General features: G+C 38.1%; 1 protein-coding gene across 34 annotated transcripts in view; it reads right to left on the bottom strand.

Moving 5' to 3' along the window:
- The window catches only part of TCF4 (transcription factor 4), a 341,673-nt gene that overhangs the window by 153,924 nt on the left and 167,179 nt on the right, over positions 1–20,570 (bottom strand). For 23 of the 34 annotated variants that reach the window (XM_080686315.1, XM_080686322.1, XM_080686323.1 and 20 more), the window contains one exon: positions 2,949–3,013. In XM_080686315.1, the coding sequence (XP_080542441.1) occupies positions 2,949–3,013 (65 nt within the window). Of the gene's footprint in view, positions 1–1,094; positions 1,759–2,948; positions 3,014–3,122; positions 3,291–20,012; positions 20,203–20,570 lie in introns of those variants that run through there. The other 11 variants (XM_080686344.1, XM_080686339.1, XM_080686342.1 and 8 more) reach the window with 10 other exon arrangements.

Raw genomic sequence — 20,570 nt, 5'->3', positions numbered from 1 at the left:
CAAGTCTGAAAAGTCACCATGTTGATTTCTGATAATTTTATGTAGAAATGCATTAATGCATTCATATTACCCCATTAATATTTTTAATGAAAACAACTTAATTGATAATAAATAAATAAAAACCTGCCGGTTTTGTTTTTCGGCTAAGATATCCACTTTTTTTGAAAGCCACATGTCTATCACTATTAGTGTTAAATCCTCCAGAGAAACATAATGGACACTCACATGCACAAGCTTTAACCTGATGCATTTCTGAATCAATATACATTTCTCCAGGACAGCATTTTGCTACCTGTTGCTTACCACCAGCATTTCTCTACACCAAACAAAAGGCCACTGGGACTGGAATAAGCAAGTTCACATGTAACAGTGCTCACCCTACAAGTCCACAGGATATTGTTATAATACAATAAAGCAGCTTTTGGAGTTCCTTAGGGCATATCATCTAAAGGTTTTGCGTCCCCTGTCTCTATAGTGGAGCAGGCAGGAGAAAACAAAAGCTCCCCCTCCACGCGAATCACTCACCTTGCCACACCGTGGGGAATCATTTCAGCTGTGATCTGCTATTTAGACCTGAAGCCCAAGATACAGAGAAGCTGCCTTTCTTTTGGTTTGCATAGCTGGTGTGGCAGATAGGGATTCAAAGAACAATTCGGCACCAGAGAGAGACTCATTCACTGGAAGACACACTATGGTCTGCTCTATTCTCAAATTTCACAGAGAGCAGAAATTCATAATATGTGCACTTTTCATCTCCGGCCCCTATTTCCTCAATCAGGGAATTTCCAAAATTCTGCTCTTTTGTTTACCCCTAAGTGATCACACTGTTTATGAATACTGCTGAGACCAGGCTAAGCATAGAGATAGTCAGTTCTTGTAAGACTCACAACCATGAAGCAGAAATAAGAAAGAAAGCATCTACCCTCCACATCTACGTTATGAAAACTTGTTAAGAAAAGCGTCCTCTTTTATACAACAGAGTTTTCCTGGACACGAATGTCTCAAAATGAACCTCCCATGGCCCAGAAATTCAGCCATCACATGCCAGTCCATCCACCTCTGTACTCCACCCTCTGCCCCTTTCCACTTCTCACCTTGTGTTTGCCAAGAAAATTCACTTCAGTTTCACCCGAGGGAAGTATTTCCCACACACCAAGGGAGGGTCTGTGTCCCTGCACATACACAGACGACTCACGCGGTCTGGATGATGCTTTCACAAGTTAAGGGGCCTCACGCTTACTCAGCAGAGGAAATCTTTGTGTCTGTGAGGAATCACGCCAATTCCTATTAGTAAGAAAGGATACAGGGGCGAGGAAGCCTATTTTCTCATTGACCAGAAAAAGAGGCCCAGCAAAAACAGAGACCTCTGCCATGACCATCTGCAAAAAGGAAGGATGTTGTCAACTTTCTTCTCCCCAAAACTCTGACGACCTCTGCCTTGACCCTCAGAAAACAGATACACAGGAACAGGCTCTTCTGCAGGAATTGAGAGCTTTACACCAGAGACTCGGCACTGAGAGAGGCTCGTCGCCTGGCTATCTACCCCGAACATTTGCACTCACATTCCAAAGATGTTTCCGTTGCGTTGGAAGGACTGTAAATTTCTTTCCTGCAGAATTCTTTCCAAACAAACTCCCATGGACTGTCCTCTGCAGCCGTGCAGCGGAGCTCCCTAACCAAGCACCATTCACCTCCTCTCACAAGTCTTTCAGATACTGAATATGACTGCATTTGGTGGCTGGGCCAAAGGAGTAAACTTTAAAAATGCAAATGCATCCTGGCCAAGCCGCCTGAATCCCACCTTTAGTGATACGTAACTGATCTGAAAAGCAAACCTCCTTCAGGGGCTCTATTTCATTACGAAAACTGTTTGCTTACATTTTCAGGACATATTAAACAGTTGTTTTAAAATTTTTAAATAGATTTTTTTTCCATTTCATTAAAGGAAATGGGAGGGGGAGAGGGTTCAAGAGAACAAGCGTTCCCTTTCCAACACAAAAAGAACATACGTTCTGTTTGGGTGAATAATAAAACAGTAGAAAGCTTTGAATATTAAAGAGGATTATTAAATTGTATCAAGAGTTTTCCAAAGAAACCAATGCACTTATAAAAAGAAACCCTACATCTTAATAAAAAAAGGTTTTAAACATATGATTAATACTGATACTGAAATTAAAAAGAAAGCATCTATAAAATCTCAATTGTCTTGAAACAAAGCTTACTCTTTTGGCTACTGATAGTATTTTTAGAACGGGGCTTTCTCTGGAGAGTTAAAGGTATGCAAATGCAGGGTGCACAGAGACAAACACACACATGCTATACCTTTGTATTACACTGGCATTTTATTATTTAATTAAAGTACTCTTATTTTTCTAGATCACGCATGCTTCCCTTGAGACGGCTTTGCTGTTAGCCTGCTGGCCTTGACTTCCAGCCAAAAACAATTCAGAAACAAAAAGGGACAACAAATCATATTTTCACAGACATTTTTATCCCTCAATACAACCCTGTTTTCACACAACATCATACAGCCCCTATGAAAACTATAATTTAGGGCAGTAGCCACCAAACCCAGGGTTTGACACATGGCTGCACGAAGTATTTCTAGTGTAAGAAATTCTTAAGTTCTCAATTGCAAATAAACTCTTTTGATGGAACCACTTTAACCGACATCGCTGGTTTGCAAACAGTGCCATTGGTCCTGGTTGATGGATTAAAAAATAAAAGCAAGCCAGTGAATGTAGTTCTGATATGCCAGAGATCTAAAGATGAGGTGCCTGTTACCTCCAAGCTCTGTGCTATTCCATTACTTTTTAAACGAAAGAGGCATCGGCAGACTCTCCGTGCATCTTAGTGTCACAGTCCAAAATGCATCATCTAATTTATAAAATAAACCAAAGTACCAGGCTAATTCTCCCAACCCTTCCCCTTGCGAGATCCTCACTTACCTGGTGGCAACCCTGTAAGTTTGATTCTCTCCCATAAGATGAATATGAGCCCCTTTCTGTTTTACCTGCCAAGAGAAACAACAAAAAAAGTGTAAATGGTTTTTTCCTTGAAAAAAAAAAAAAAAAAGCTTCCAGGTAATAGACATCTACTTCTCCTCCCCGATGTTTACATACGTAAAGTAGGCACTACTGGCAATGTACTAGTATGCAAGCAAGAGAGGGAATAACACTTCCTCACTCGGCTATGATAAACTGGAAAAAAATATCCTTCATTCCTATTCTTAGCCAAACTGCTCCACACTTCCAAAAACTGTCATTCCAATGGCCTCCACTTTCTCTAACAAACAAATTGTCATTTCTTATTTTCACTTGCTTTCTCTCTCACAAAATTTAAACAATTTCATTTTTATTTACACAGCAGGCAAATTATCTATGTAATGACCCTAGTCTAGGAATTCCCATTGATTATATTGACACTTAATGGTGAGGCCAAACTAATCAATCAAGGCTTTCCAGATGGTGAATACAGCAAAAGAAACTACTCAAAATTCTGAGACACTCTCTCTCTCTTTTTTAACTCCCTTTCCCAGGAGTAAATTCCATCGTGACCAAAATGATGATGGAATTTACATTTGGAAAAGAGGGCTTTGAAAAATTGCCGACTCTGATCCCAAGTTCAGATTCTACCAGTAGACTCGGCAGGACATGGGATAATGGAATGTGAATATCTTGTTCCAATTCTAACAACCTAACTTCTATATACAGAGATGTATGCAGCCTCAGAAGCTGTTTGGCCACATCTAAGGATGTAATCAAGGCTGCTCATTTGTTTCTTTTTCAAGTATGGTTAGCCTTAATGATCAGCAAGGAAGACAATGAAACCACATTACAAGAGATCTAAGCAGTAGAGTTTAGTGAGTGACATATGAAGAGTTATCACAGAAAATGGACCCAGACCACACATTAAAAAGGTCTAGGGACAGCCAAATACCCAAAACGCAAACCCCACGCTGCCTGAGACTGAAGGATACTTCTTTCATGAAGAACAGAACTTTAAGGAACACTATCCTTTACTCCTAGGATTATACTATTCTTTCTTTTGATGAGAAAATTCAAAACTAGTATTTTTTAGAGACTGAATGGTATCCACCTCAATTTCCCCTCAAACCAAGGTATGGCAAATATGAAAAGGAACAGTGGTCATTTTTTATGTTTTAGTTTGGTGACAATGCTATTAGTGCATTCCTTCGTGATATTACACAAAGAATGTGCCTTTAATAAATCTTCTATCTGACCAAAAGTGCACCTTGTATCTAAGTCACTATATATATATATAAAATTAGAAGATGACTTTTCAAAGAAAGCCAAACCTGAGTCTTAAAATTAACCCTCTCCCCCCCAGCATTAACTTTTCTACTGATTTCAATGAATCTCAAACTTGGGAAAACATCCCCCCACCCATTTCTGGTATATTGTTCAGTGCAAAGTAGAAAATCAATGTCCATATTAGTTTCAATTCCTATGGAACAGGATATCATCTCACAGACATACTATCACTCTTGGGACATCTAAGAGAATAACTTTAATTGTATGGGGATTTTACACTGAAGAAAAAACTCATTTACCTGTTCAGCAGTGCAAATGCCCATGCATACATATCTACTCTTCTGTGTAAGTCAAATATAACCTATAGATGCCCCTTAGCTTCTCTCTACAAATATTACTAACAGAAAAAGACTCGACCTTTATAAGCTATCAAATGGCATGTGTCCTTCCTTAAGCTCTTGCACTTCAAAAGCGTCCATACAACCACACCATAATTCACTTTGACATAATACTCACTTGTTTAACAACTAGAAAGGCAGGTAGAGATGTAGGCAAGTAGGCAGACAAGCAGGCAGACAGAAAGATAGATGATAGATAAAGGAATAGATGAGGTAGAATTTGCTCTGACTTCCTAGGAAATGGAACATCTAGTAACCTGTTTTACTAATTTCTAAAAACTGAATTGTAAAATACAATTTAAAGTAAGAAAGACTATTTTTCTCTCTAGAAGTAATTACTGAATTTATCCCCTATAGAATTTCACCACCTGGCATTTTTTCCCAACTTGAGTCCAGCACACGGACCTCAGAGATTAATTTAATTTTCTCACCAGGATTTGCCTCAATTCATGTATGTATATACAAGTTAGAGCTATCCCTTCCATTATTTTGAAGCTAGAAGGTCAGTGTAAATAGTACAGATGAGGGAGGGAAGCAGGGAAGGAGGGAGAAAAGGGAAATGAGAATAAATGGGAGAGGAGAGAAGAAAGGAGAGAAATAAAGAGAGGGAGAGTGGAATGGAAAAGCAAGGGGGTAGGAAGGGAGAGGAGGAGGAGGGAGAGATGAGAAGAATATGAATTCATGGAGTCCCCAAAGTACTCCAGGCTACAAGGCCCAGCACTCTTTACTATCATATCAGATACAGACCGCTTAATCTTAATTTTGCTTGTTAAAAAATATTTATCCAGATACAAAAATAAACCCACTGCAAATTACAAGTTGTCAGGGTTAAAAATCTACTCGTGTTTGTGTGGGGGAGGATAAGAGACCAGCATAGACATGAATCATTCTCAGTAATTTGAGTGTTTCCATGACATCAATGGGCACCAGTCCAGGACTCTGTCGAAGTCTGCGAGGTACCAAAGAGGCAGTGCAGCCAGCAGGAGGCTGGGAGGTGCATTTCTTTTTCTTTCTTTCTTTCTTTCTTTTTTTTTTTTTTTTTTTTTAGGATTATGCTCCTTGTAAAGATTTCATCTGTAGCATCCACTTTTACCATCAAATAGATCGCTCCAGAGATCATGAGCGAACACATTTCATTCTGATAGTGTAAGCCTTTAACTTTATTACATCTTTTTGTTCCCAAATTCAACTATAAATCTGCCCTCAGAGCCCAAACCCCTGTTTGGGAGCAAAATAATCAGAGACTGAGGATAAACCCAAGCGCTTTCTCAGACGTATTATATCTATTCCTATCATTTCCTAATGACAGAAAGCAGCCATTTTACAATGACACCTCAGTTTCTAGGCAAATAAATACATCTTTTGTGTAAATTGTCCACTAAAAATTAGCTATGGTCTTGATGTTGATTTTCTGCTAAAAATTCACTGGAACATTTGTTTCAGATAATAAAATTTTCAAGAGTGCTGATAACATGTTTGAGTATGATTCTTAAGTAACTCTCTGTGCTCATGCACACAAAAGCTCCCAAATATCTGTGCTTACTCGATGTCAGGCATGGGTTTTTGTCACTTAGACCCACTGGCTGGCGCAGACAGCTCTTTCCTCCTTTCTCCATTCTTCGCCACCCACCCGCCCCCATCCCCACAACCACAGCCGAGCTTTGAGAGCTCGAGATTCTATTTTTTCAATATTTAAAAGAGATAGCAGTGATGAACAAGCGGCGTGCTCACTGCGGAATTTTTGAGACAACCCTCCAGTACTAGAATGCGACAGCCGCTGCGGATAGTTTTTGGCACAAAGACAATGGTGGCAGTGCCAAGCCCCATGGCTAAAACTACTCAAAAGAGGCATAAGGGTAGCATTAATCGCTCAAGTCTTTTACTGCACGGAGTACTGTTGTCCATATTTTAAAAACTAAAGGTACCCGTTAGTAACATTTGTCGTATGCCCAGAAAGGGTGGGGTGTGTGTGTGGTGTAGGGGTGGTTCTCAAATATGTACCAGAAACAAATCTTGTCAGGCATTTGATTCATTCTTATACCTAAGAGGACCAAATGTGAAATTCTGCTGCTGGTGACGATTTGCCGTGGATGAAATGAACGATATGACCTAATGGAGTACACTGAAGGCTGAATGAAAGCTACAGAGAGGATTTCATAAACTGAGCCGACATATTGGCTAAACAAGTTTCTTCCCCAGAAATGATGTATACAAGGAGCATGTGATATTATGTCACAATTTTTAAAGTTAAGCAAGAAAAACGCTGTAAGTGAGGAGACACAACATCAGTCAATCAATCCTTCCAGAGACAAAGGAGACCAACACGCAGCCCCTTCTCGAGAACAGTCGGCATCTACAGTGAGCAAACAACCCAGAAAGTCAACACGTGTTTTGTCCAAATTGAATCCATCAGCTGCTGAGACTTATATTTAAATTTGATAATTAGAAATGGCACCAACTGACAATCAATAAAAGATTCACTTGCTTCTTCTGTTCCCCATGAAAACCTAATCTAAGTAGAAAATACTGCATAAGTTACTTCCAATTTTTTAAAGACCAATGTATTTGCTGATCTATTCAATAATCCCCAAGGAGGAAAAGGAAAAAAAAAGTGGTTTTTATTTGGGGCACTATGGTTAACAAATGCTAATATAATTCCTAATGTAATACTTTTATGTTCCTATATAATTTTCCATTTGATTTCCAATTTTTCTTCCAATATATCCATATACATAGCATCCTGTTGTACAACAATGCTATACATCTAGGAAGTATCCCTGTGAATGAATGGACTTATGAGACCATTTTGATAGATTTCTACATCTGGAAAGTTCTAATCTACATGGTAAAAGTGAGGAATAACAAGAACAACGTATTGATGATTTCTGTAGATACGCTGTGACATGGGAGATCTCACTGGTGGTTGACCAGTAGGATAATAACAAGGTCATGTTCAGGATTTTAGCCATTCATTCTTAAAAGGCCACTTTTTAAATTATATGTAAATGGTAGGTATTTCACGTACTACTGAAAAAAAATGTACCTCTACAGTGAAACCTGTCCCATGAAAAGCCTTGCTCACAATTATCCGATGCTGCAGGACAATACCAGGCGAGGCTGCTTCCCTGTTAATCCTCATTCTGGGAACTGAAGAATGAGCCTTTTGTTCCCAGCCATCAGACTAGGGAACTCATCATCACCATGTTCCAGTCAGAATAAATCTGTGTCCCTGTCCCCAACCCCAACCTATTCCTGGTTACCCTATTAATTTTTCTTTATATTGAAAAGACTATTTCATTAAACAATGACTGCAATTCTTAATGGTTCTGAAAATATACATGAGGTCATTATTCGTAGTTCTTTCATCTTTTCCATGTCTGCCTTTTCCTCCCTTGCTCAAATAAGAATAGCTCAGCCCCTGTTATATATTACCCACAATGCAAAGGGCGTATATAGACTGATTTATTCAAAATGCACAACAACCCTGAGAGGTGGGTAATGTAAACCCCATTTTATAAATGAGGAAGCTGAGTTATAGAAATTTCCAGAGGTCATGCAGGAGCTAAGTGATTAGGTCCGGGAATCATATCCTGGCACTTTGATTCCAAAGGTTGGACTTTTAGCACTATTCTGTGCTGCTGCTATTTAAATCCAAGTGATAGAAGAGGGCGGGGGGGGGGGGGGGGCGGGGAGAGACTATCAATAAACAAGAAGCCCAATACTGAAGACTGAAATCCCAGACCCCAAAACACTCATGAATTTGATAAGAAATTAATGAAAGTGTCTTATAAGTGAGGATCGTTTACATGTACATGGTGTTTTACTCCTAAATGGTCTCTAGGTACCTAAGAGCTGTGCAAATGATATGCACCAGAACCTGTGACATCATACAACAAAACACAATCATCTCCACATGAACTTGAAGCAACAAACAAAAACATGGCAGCAAACTGCTCCTCTACACATTCCTGATGTGAAGAATGTGACTTCATTTTAAATGCACAGCAAAGAGTAAAAGCAAAAATATAAGTATAATACATGACCACACAGCATAGATCACAAGTGTCTTTTGTGGAATAGTAACCTCACAACACATAACTGCCCCAATCGTTTTATCTATTAATATAAGTCCTGAGGAACTTTACGAACTACTATTATTAAAAACACTAAAAATGTATTGGTTTAATATATGTTTGTAATTTTCTATCAAATAAATAATATACATTTTTAAACTTAATTTAATTTAAATTGATCTAAAAGCATTTTTGACTTTTTGAATTTGTTTCTATGTAGATACATCTTTGCTATTATCACTAGCTGGTCAACCTTGTTACCACTACTCCTAGCCTGAAGGTGAGAGTCTGGGTTTGCAAAAAATCAGAAGTTGATGTTAGTCTTTTGGTTTCTAAAATACAGAGAACATTGGTTCTCTTCTACAGAATCTTACTATACCAGGAAATCTGTCATCACCCACAGGCATTAAGGAATCAAAATTTAATAAATTTCATGCTAAAAGAATTACAACTCAATTCCAGTAGATAAACTAGTCATCCATAGCTTGGAAAATTCTCCTCTTCCCTTATTTTCTAAATTAAAATCAGGGGGAGAAAAGTGGGGGAAAAGGTGATTAGGCACACAGTTTGTACCAAAGACTAATGGGAAAAAGGAAGCTAACCATTTTCCCAGGGGAAAAAATAGTATTAGTCGTCTCTTTTACTGATATTCTTAAGTCATAAAAATAGAATATTCAGTAATGATATATGGCTCTGATCATGGAAAATTTGGAGTTTGGGCTGCATTTTATCACTGATTCACCTCATCTCGTCTAGACACTGCTCCCTTCAAACAGTGGATGCACTCAAATTCCAAACATGCTGAGCATCTTGAGACATCATCAAAACTCAACATTTTAGGGGGCTATGGTTCAAATTGATATTCAATTCTCCTTAAAGCACTTACATTTGTAAAGCACTTTAAGTACCCAAAGTAATTTAACTTGTATTATTTAAGACAACACATCCTAAGAATCCCTTAGATAGACATTTTAATCCCTATTTTTATAGATGAGATTACTCAAATTAAGAAACCAGCTTATATAAGAGTTATACAAATATTAAGAGATAAAGCTAGAACAAAAACTTCTAGTTCCAGTACCAAAGCCCATTTTCACAATATGCCATCTCTTTTTGGCATATTCTAGTGTATTATCTGCATATGTTATAGTCACAGAGAGTATCCACCTGTGTTCTTTTCCCTGTGTTTCACAACACTCCCCTCAAATAATTTGAACTAAACATGTAGTAAGTCAAAGAGGAGTTCTCAAGTCCTTTGACGGATGAGAATGTTAAAACTGATCAACATTCTGAGTGACCATCCTCTGGGAGATCAAAAACTACATTCTCTCAATGCGGAATAAAAATACTATCTTAGAATATTTCACATGCCCAAGACAACAACAGTCAAAACAATCCCCCTCATTCAGTGTCAGGTTTAGGAGATGTGTGCACATGATCAAATTAAAGGACACGAGTTTTATGCTTTATTTTCCAAATGCAGGAAAATCTTTAATTGAAAATAACACTCATTCCACAGAGGGTGCAATTAATCAACATAATCATGGGGATAACTTAGCTGTGTGGGGAGGTGTGTCAAATAACTCTTTAAGGCCACCAAAGTGCCACTTGAGCCACCAGAGTAATGATTTTCTGAATCAGCAATTTGTACAAGGGTCCCCTAGAGACCTGAAGGACTAAGGGCAACCCTGAAATCATTCAACTTATTTCTAATCAGTTACTTAGTCCTGGCTTTATGGAAGTAAGATTTTACTAGGTCTATCAACCCTATTTTATATTTCTATTTCAGAGTCTATTATGATTGGGTATAAGCAAGGCAATTGAGGAGTTCTGTGGTCTCTGAGGAAACAACACATGCATTTGAATCTTATTTTTTATTAGAAGAAATGATAATTTCATATGTAAATGAAAAAGGTGATATTTGCAATACATACTAAGGTATCAGAAGCAAGCAGAAATTAAACATTTTTGCTATATTCTTAGGAGCAAATGAAGACAGAGAATGGGTGTGGAGCAAAAGAATCCCCCAAAATTCAATTGCTGGGCTAAGAAACCTTGCTGGTCATGATTACCTGTAAGACTTTTCTTGAAACAGATACCTGGGTCTCTACTCCAGAGTACTTTATTTCAATGGCATGGGATCTGGCATTCTATTTTTTCTTTTTAAATACAATTCCACTGGTTAGGCTAACAAGCCAGGGAGTAACCAATTTAAGTGGCAAGCACTGCCTTTAAAGCTATAATAGACTAGAGGCCCGGTGCATGAAAATTTGTGCACTGGGGGGTGGGTGAAGGAGGAGGGGGGGTCTCTCAGCCCAGCCTGCACCCTCTCACAGTCCCAGAGCCCTCAGGGGATGTCCTACTGATGGCTTAGGCTCACTCCCCATTGGGAGGGGGCCTAAGCTGCAGTCTGGCCTCCCTCTGCGGGAGGTGACTGGGCGCTGCCCCCATCACCCTGCCGCTGCTGCTGCTGGCCTCCCTCTGCAGGAGGCGACCAGGCAGCTGATCAGGGGACGGCACTGTGGGTGTGGCCCTGCTCCCCCACATCGCTGTCCCCTCCCTCTGCCCGCTGACACGCGCCTTGGCTGGCCTGGGGCCACCTGCTTGCCAGCCCTGCCCCCGCCCCCACCCTGCCGACTGGTCGTTCTGCTGTTCAGTCAATTTGCATATTATGCTTTTATTATATAGGATGAAACTCCTATAAACCTGGTATCCTAGTGGATAACAAAAAATCAATTACTACCTGATGCAACCTATTTAACTGGATTTTAAAAAGACAAATAATTGTTGCTCTACGAGCCCTTTCAGACAGTAACCATGGAACCATTTAAGGATTAAAGCAGTGACTTTCAAACCAACGTGCCACAAGAATTTTTTAAACATGCAATACCTGACTATATTGTCAGGGGCACTGACTTCTTTTCCCTTAGATTGTCAAATGAAAAAAAAAAAAATGACAACAGCCAACACAACAGTAGGTGTCTGGTATGAGTAAATCAAAATTATACCTATAATATATTTTTGGTATGCTGCAGAATTTTAGTAATTAGCTTGTGTGTGACATGAGATGAAGAAGGCTGAAATTTGCTGGGTTAGAGAAACCTTTTCCTGGAAGCATACTAGCCTTTACATTTGTTGGTCTCCACTAATAAAGACTGACTGTTTGAAAGAAATAAATCTCATATTACCAAGCAGATAAACAACACAAGTCCAAGACATGAGAGTCCTGGAGGTGAACAACTGCTCCTCTCCCATCAGCCCTTGCTCCAAAAGCATCTCTTCCCCATCCTCCCCCATGCCAGAGTCATCTTCAGGCTTCCCAGAGCAACCTCTAGTGAACATTACTGGGTTTAACTTAAAAAACCCCAATCACTCTCCTCTGCCCATGCTGTATGGAAGGCATTACAGACCCACACCTAAGAGAGAGCCTGCTTCTCAGATCCCTCTGGAGGAGACAGATTAATGACACTACTGGCCAGACTCCGAAGAGACAACATCAGAGCAGTAAGACTTGGTTTCCGGGCTAAAATTATTTGGAATTTATCAGCAAATTTAAAGAAAATCAGCAGCTATACTTCACCACACAAATCACTTTTAGTAATAAATTATTTGCTGCCCATTAAACATGATGTTCTAACAGAGTCTCACTAGCATGAAATATAAAAAAATAATAATGACCAAACTCTAAATTAGGTGTAATGGGACAGAAAAGAGGGGAAAAGGTTTACTAGTATTATGTTTGTTATAGAGTGTTTACATAGGAATAATACATATTTTAGCACTTGGTAGTCAGGTGATGGCCTCAGTTTTCAAGCTGAGCTTACATGTATGTAAGTAACATTTTAAACCCCAGACCGAAGGTAATTCAAGTGTCCCTTACATATGTATCTATAATATATTAGATGAGCATTTCTCTAGCTCTGGTACTGTATTACAATTGGTCTATGGTCCCTGAACATACACTACTGAGAAGTTAAAGGGAAATAGCCCAGAACTCAAAATATATTTGAGGGCATCCACAAAACAGGTAAACTAGGAAGACTGCTAACGGTTGAGCCTGCTCTTCCAGATCAACTTTAAGAGAATGGACCTACGAAAACCAAACTCCAAGGTTAACAGGCCCAAGCTTCTCAGAGTATGACTCCCCTGTGACACTAGTCACTGTCAAAGGAAGATGATGGCTCACAGATAAAATTACAAAGCCACTCAGTCCCACACTGGATATTTGAGAAAAGCTTCCAGTTACTGAATATATTAGCATGACTAAGTCAAGAGAGGAAGGCACAGGGCACAGGAAGGAAGAGGAGAGGCAGAGGAAAGGATGATCAGAGAAGGAGGAAGGAGAAGGGGGGTAGTTGGAACAGTGACCTCATCCTATCAAAATAGGCAAAAATAAAATACATTACATGGGACAGTTGTTTAGACACGGCAATTTTCACATCTGACACTTGTAAAAATGATCATCTGAATAGGTTCGTGAATGAGGTCCCAAAAACATGGGACAGGAAAATCACTATTTGTGGAGTGTCTCCATGTACCGATGTCACGATGGACATTATTCCAGTCAAGGGCATGTACCTTGGTTGCGGGCACATCCCCAGTAGGGGGTGTGCAGGAGGCAGCTAATGGATGTTTCTCTCTCATCAATGTTTCTAACTCTCTCTCCCTCTCCCTTCCACTCTGTAAAAAAAATCAATGAAATATATTTTTAAAAAAATTGCAGTTTGTAGTTATTTGACAATGGTGAATAAATCGAAGTAACTAAAAACAGATAGTCATATGACTATTCAAAACGAATTTTAAAGTCACTGGTACCTAAAAATGGAAAGATAAAAAACTGAAAAATAAAAAAAAACTTAGATGACATTTTCCTTCTTCCTCAACAGTGTAATATCAATTGGCTGTCTCCTGCACACCCCTACCAGGGAATGAGCAGGCAACCTGGGCATGTGATCTAACTGGGACTCAAACCTGCAACCTTTTGGTGCACGGGGCAACGCCAACCAACTAAGCCACACCAGCCAGGGCTCAAATCCCAGCTTTTGAATTATTTCATATTTGGGGGAGCTGGTTTTGGATTTTGAATGGAATTTGCTCACAAATTATTAAAAAATTTTAATATAAAAGAAAAGAGCTGTAAAGATCTAAAGTCTCCTCTCCATATAACACCATACTGATTCAACAAGACATTTCATTTTAGAGATATGTAGAAATCACTTATAATTAATTTTCATAAAGAACTTGATAAAACGTGTCAGCAAAAGTTGTTGCCATTTCTAATACACATTCCTTATACAGAGGCCTGGTCTTCACGACCAGCAACCAGGGATGCTCTGCAGCCAAGCTGTGGAGCAGAGGCCAAAATGCTCCCTCCGTGACTGCCCTTGTAGAAGGTGGTCCTGTGACCAAGCTGGTCCTTGCTCCTTTAATATCTCACACTACATCAACAATAACTCGAAATGGCAAAACAAAACCAAAAAGGTTCCACTCAAACTACCATTCTCAATGTCTGCCAGAAAGAATAGCTTAATTTGATCTGTAGGAAACAAAAAATATCTTTATGACACATTTTTATGCAAATATCAGCTCTTTTTCCTTGTGAAAACTGTCAACTCTTTCAGGGAGTTCTTCACGAGGGACTGCCTATCAGATCCATTACCTACAAAAAGTAATGTTTCAAAATTTTAATGATTTATCCTTTTAAATCAAACAAGAATTCTTAAGTGTAATCGGGCCAGGAAGAACTACAAAAATACAATTAACGGAAATGTAAAATCAACCACTTAAAAACTCAAGAGTACCATATACTTTTCATGTTATTTAAACTATCAGGACTCTATTTAGCAAAAGCAAGCAAACAAAAAAACAAACAAACAAACAAAAAAACACGCACAGATAAACAAAAACCTTTCATTTCCAAATAAAAACAAATTGACTGCCATACTCAGTATTAACCTGCAACTTTATAATTACTGCAAATATATTAGTTGTGTAAAAGTGCAAAAACAAAACAAAACAAAAAAACCCTAACCTTGAAAAATAAGCTATTAAGAACTCACACACCAGTTGGCTCCAATCTGAGCAGCCAGCAGAGGGTGCACATACCCCAACAAGAACTAGTTCTGGCCAGCCACCACTTAAACTCACTTAGGATAAGCCTAACCAAAATTTTAATACAGGGAGGAAGAAAAAAATCATCCTATCAGTGGCATTAAAAAGACAAATGTGCTCGGTTTAGGATTAGTAAGAAATACATACAAATGCACTTTATTAGTAAATACTGACTTTAACATAAATTTCCTAGCTGCTTCATGGGAAATTGATCATTAAAAAGAAATGTCTTCTTTGTATAGAAGTAAGGTTATACCAGTTCTCAAGGCCACTAGAGTTTTTACAGATCACTATTAAGAACTATCTACAATAAATAAATTTGTACAAGTAAATGAAATGTTAAATTTCTAACACATAAACATACATTTTGATGAGTATATGAAATTACCCTTTGCAAATAGAGTCTCTTTTAGTATTTACATGTGTCGCATACACACTTATTAATTTTTGTAACCCTAGAACAATCAAATATGTACCATTTTATGGTTAAATTAAGGTCCATAAGTTACTTATTTTTCCACTGGTTTGTAGTTTGTACTTGACTATTTATAATTTGTCCATTCCGGGTCTCTGTATTATATTAGCTTTCGGGTTATAGTAGGCTATATACTAAAAGAGTTCTTCTTAGCTTATGTGTACGTGTATGAACGGAATGGCCACTGTTTATTCTTTTAAGGAAGTTTTCCTATAAATGCAAAAGTCATAAACTCCTCCTCGTACTTTCCAGGCTTCTGATTTCAGAAACAGTATCACAAATTAATATAAACAAAGAATCACCTTATGAAAGAACCAAATTAAAATCAACACCAACCACTATGCTTTTTACTTTAACAGATAAAAATTAAATAATCTACAGGATGTTCGATCTCTAATTTATAGTATGTTAGAATAAACAGAAGGTTTGCACTTAAGTTTCAAGATGGAAAGCTTGGTAGGATAATTAATTGCCACTTGTCCGTCCACCTAAATGATCATTTCAACCTCACCTTTCCTCACCAAGCAAAACAATGAAGCCTTGTAACATCTACATCAGGTGATTTTTTTGAAGCATTCTTAGTAGATTTGAAAGTTAAAATGAATTTACAACATCTATAATCCAGGTGGTTTATGTTATAAGGAGGTCACGATAAATAATACTTATCTTTTGGCTGATGTGGCTACACCATTTCTATATAAGTTACAATGGCGATGCTTTATTATTCCTAAGCACTCAATTCTGAAATGTTTGCACAATCTGTTAAGTCCGGGCACATTTAAATGATTCTGACATGCAGCCTGCTAAGGCCAGTGACGGGGATAATGCCTCTTTACGTGGGTAAAATTCTGTGGCATATAGGTCACTCTCTTAAGGGGAATCAACTGTGTGTCTCTTCTTTGCATTTCCACCACAATCCTTCATCCTGCAGCCTGGAGCTGAGAGTGAAATGCAAGAAAGGAGCCGAGTGCTCAAAGCAAAAATCTGCTTCCAGGACAATCCATTATATCTGACAAGTTAAATGTTCCATGGTAGGCCATATGGCATCAGAGCAGGCCCGACGATGGAAGAGGGGAACTCAGCAAATGCATCACAATTAAGGAGTTTGGCTACAGACTTTACTTTGAATTACTTTATTTCTTATTAAATTTTAAATGCTCTCTCCCTAATTTTTAACTGAATGCCTTTTATGAGACAGTTTTTAAAGAAGTTCCATAATTTCTTGCTCACATCATGACTGTGGGTACTGAAATCTAAAGGTTAAGGTACACGTGGCCATTATTAGGAAACAGAGTTGCAAAGGGGAGGACCTGTAGCCTCATTTCAAAATTTTCAAGATAAATAATCGGTAGACCGTATCTATTCACGAGATCAGAATATGCAAATGAAAGTGGTCATTAGGTTGGGACATTTAGATGAAACTGAGACAGAATTAAATGAAACCAGTTTCCATTTTCAAGTCCAAAAAAAATCTTAAAAACTGAAATCATAATTCACATGTTCCTGTTTCTTCTGTGGTTTACTTAATTTTAAACAAATTAATGAATTGACTGAAGACTATCTCTGTTGAATCCTAGAATGATACTGAAAAGGAATGCTGTATACTCCTGGCTAATTCCATGTCCAAGAGACAAGTCTGATAAGCTTTCTAAGACACTAAATAAAACCAGGTTGTCTATAATAATAAATATTTGATGTTAGAAACAATGTTATAGAAATCACATTTGCACTGTATTCAAGGTTTGCATGTATTACATTAAAGGAGGGAAGGATTAAATTAATGAAATGACCAAAGCAGTATCATTATGCAATGGTATAAGATTATACAACAAAGGGGGAAAACATCCCTATTTCTCCTGAAGAATTATCAGGAAGAGAACTGGGCCTAGAATAAAAAAGAAAAAGCTTTCTATAGAAGTATCCAAACTCATGGATCTGGACCAGTGTCCCAAGTTAATTTTATCAACTCCCTCCCTTCCTGGGGATGACGCAGGACGCATTCTTGAGCAAATATAGTATGAAATAAATTGTAATGAGTAGGTGATTACATTTAACTAGTCACACTGGTTTGCAAACATGAAACTCATAATAATGAAGGTACACATGCATGCATCTTTCTGAAAGAGAAGACACTAAGACTCATTTCCCTAAACTATTTTCACTCTCCATTTCTCCAGAAGGTCACTATTTCCCTCAAATGTACCCGGCTTCTGCCTTAATTAAGAATAACATTATATCAAAGAGCATACCCTGATACTTTATAAAACTGGGTCATTTTGCATCATGTTTAAAATTATAAACACATTTTCTGGTGGTCCTAAAGTTATTATTTGTTAGTAACCTTCTGTGAGCTTATATTTGCATTTTCCTTAATTTTTAATGTGACAATTAATGAATTATGAAGATGGTATGTAGATTTTGAAATGGTAATTTGTATTAAAAATCACTTGTTATGTCTCTGCATTTTATGAAGTGCTTTCACATACATGTTCTTATAAGCTTCGTCATAATTCTGTTATGTAGTTATCATAACTATTATCATTAACACTTTTATTCTGTAGGTAAGGATAAAAGGAGATTCAGAGAGGGTAATGTATTTGACTTAGAGCACACAGTGATGGAATGGAGAAGCCACATCTCCTGCCCAATGTCAGCATTGTATTGCCATGCCATACCATATACCACACGAGGAAATATGAGCACTAGAAAGACATAGGCAAGTATTCTTAGGAATGCAAGTATATATGTTATACATTTTTATTCGATATTCGAGAAAAAGTAGTCAAATATTTTGTTGGTGTTGTGATAATGCCCAGTTTGAAAAGGGCACCAGAATCCTATACTTAGGTTTCCTAGGAGGAATGAATACATATTCAACACACAATCACATTTACACATGAGCACACACACTTGTAAAATATAGCCATGCACACCTCAGCACCAATACAGAGCACTGGGCCACCGTGTACTGTAGATCCTATTTCTGTGTATCCAGATCCACATTTTTATTACTAATTAAAATGTCCAGATGGTAAAATAACACCTGATCCAAGGGGCTTTGAAGTACAGCAATTGTCAATGCTCAACTCCTACATTGTTAACAAGTTGGAAAAATTGGGCTGCACTGAATTTTGTACGCACTGTTTCCAAACCATCAGTGAAATGCAGCTAAAACTTTAATAATTTGAACACCAAAAAAGCCCACATTAAACTCTTTACCAAGAAAAAAAGAGAAAGAGTTGCCACTCAAACCATTACTATTATGAGAAAGCTCTTGAATTCCTACAGAACCAAATGTCATATCAGAGCAATACAACTGTGTTTTACAGGGAAGAATACATAACAGAGGGCAAGAATGAGGTTAGAGTTATTCAATATCTCATCATTTCATGAGGCCCTTTCTCTCATCTTCTGTTTTATAGGTTTATAAATAATAACAAATTAAATGTTAAATATATGTGTGGGGGTTTTGCTTTTTTATACCACATATAGATAAAGATCTTAATCATAAAACAAAACATGGATTCTGTGATAACCCCCGAAATTCAAGTTGGGCCTTGGCTCTTGAATAATATACTTCAGGAAAACACAAATGCTTTTTAAACGTTTAAGCAGTCACTTCCTAATCCTAAATGGATTCTTTTTTCTCAAGCAAACATTTTTGCAAATATTTAGGCTGCTTTGATACGCAAATGTTCTCCCAAACATTTCCACCAGCCAGCCACTTAAATCTCTCCACAGACCCCAACCAATGGGAAAGTTTGCAAGGGAAATATGAGAAGCATCTGGATGAGAATACCCAGAATCACTGGCTTCACTGGCCACAAACAAATGTTGATTTTGTTGCAATACCTGAAAGAAAATCTGTGCATGTTTTAGTGAAACAACTACTTTGAAATTCTCAGTCATGGGGCTGTAATTCTCCTTGACTAGAGCAATAGCTTCTGGGGAGGTAAACCGGATCACCCACAGGTTTCCTATTTCAGAGTTCAATGACTCCAGCCAGTGTGGCTTGCTGCTCCGGACAGTGGAAATCTCATCACTTGAAGAAGAAAATGCCCACGGGAATTAACATGTGCAAAACAGGAAACAGAAAAAGCAATAAGTAATGCCACAACTAGGGTCCCCAATCCTGACAAGTATAAGATTAGTAGAATACTTTCAAAAATGTTCTCCCAAGGGAATAAGCCAGGGGAGATGATGCTTCTATAACCATCCTCCTGTGTAAATAACTGGAGAAATAATTCATGCCAACACAGGATTTCTAGAAATAAAATCAAGAGGATAGTATTCCAAAGTAACTTGTAAATACAGTATGATTACAATTATGATGAGTAAAAACAACCTTCAAGACTCCCTCTCCCTTTCATATTCTATTCCAAAAACACAGCCAAAACCTGCTTTGGGAAATAATGGGATTCCCTACAACAGGTCAACAAATCATTTCAGAGAATTTCCCCGGTTTCCTCAGTCACATAAGCTACCAGAGGCTAGCCACACTGAAAACAAAATCAAATTTCAGGATTCTGGTTGCTAACACCATGCTAGGCATTACTGAGGGAAGAATGAGTTAGTAAACATTTATGACTTTAGTAGGGGGAGAAAACGAACAGTGAGTTTATCAAAGCCAGTGGAACCCTGAGCTTATAAAATTAAAATAATTCTTTTCTCCAAAACTAACCTGCAGGTTGACACGTGTTCCTTCACTTCTGCCATCACTTCCTCATTCATACGTATTAGAAGTGGTCAAAGATTTCATCAGATGTGGTTTTGACAATAGCAGCAAAGTGCCTAAAGCCACAGATTTTAATTGAGCCCAAAATACAGGTTTGTGTGTGTGTGTGTGTGTGTGTGTATGTGTGTGTGTGTGTGTGTGTTTTGGGGTGGAGGGAGGGCGAGGGACCAATCACAGCAGGAAGTGCTTTAAAAGAAAAAAAAGGGAAACATTATCTTGAGTGCTTACTCTGTACTTAGTTGTACTGTATGAAAAGAAAATAAAAAAGCTCTATAAAATGTCAGAATTAACCTATCGTTTCAGATTGCTTACAGGTGAAATCCTACCATCTGGATGGGCAGTTTGCCTGCATAAAAAAAGAAGTAAACTAAGAGAAAAAAAGTGAAGCCTTCCTCTGCCTGCTATTTAACACAATAGAATTTAAAGAAGACAGAGCCACTATGATCTTCAGACAATGAATACACACACACACACACACACACACAGTGACAAAACAAAAGTTGG

This window comes from Plecotus auritus, assembly GCF_963455305.1.
Source record: "Plecotus auritus genome assembly, chromosome: 8".
Lineage (NCBI taxonomy): Eukaryota > Metazoa > Chordata > Mammalia > Chiroptera > Vespertilionidae > Plecotus > Plecotus auritus.
Note: the sequence above shows the minus strand (reverse complement) of the source record. Positions and strands in the feature narration are given on the sequence as shown.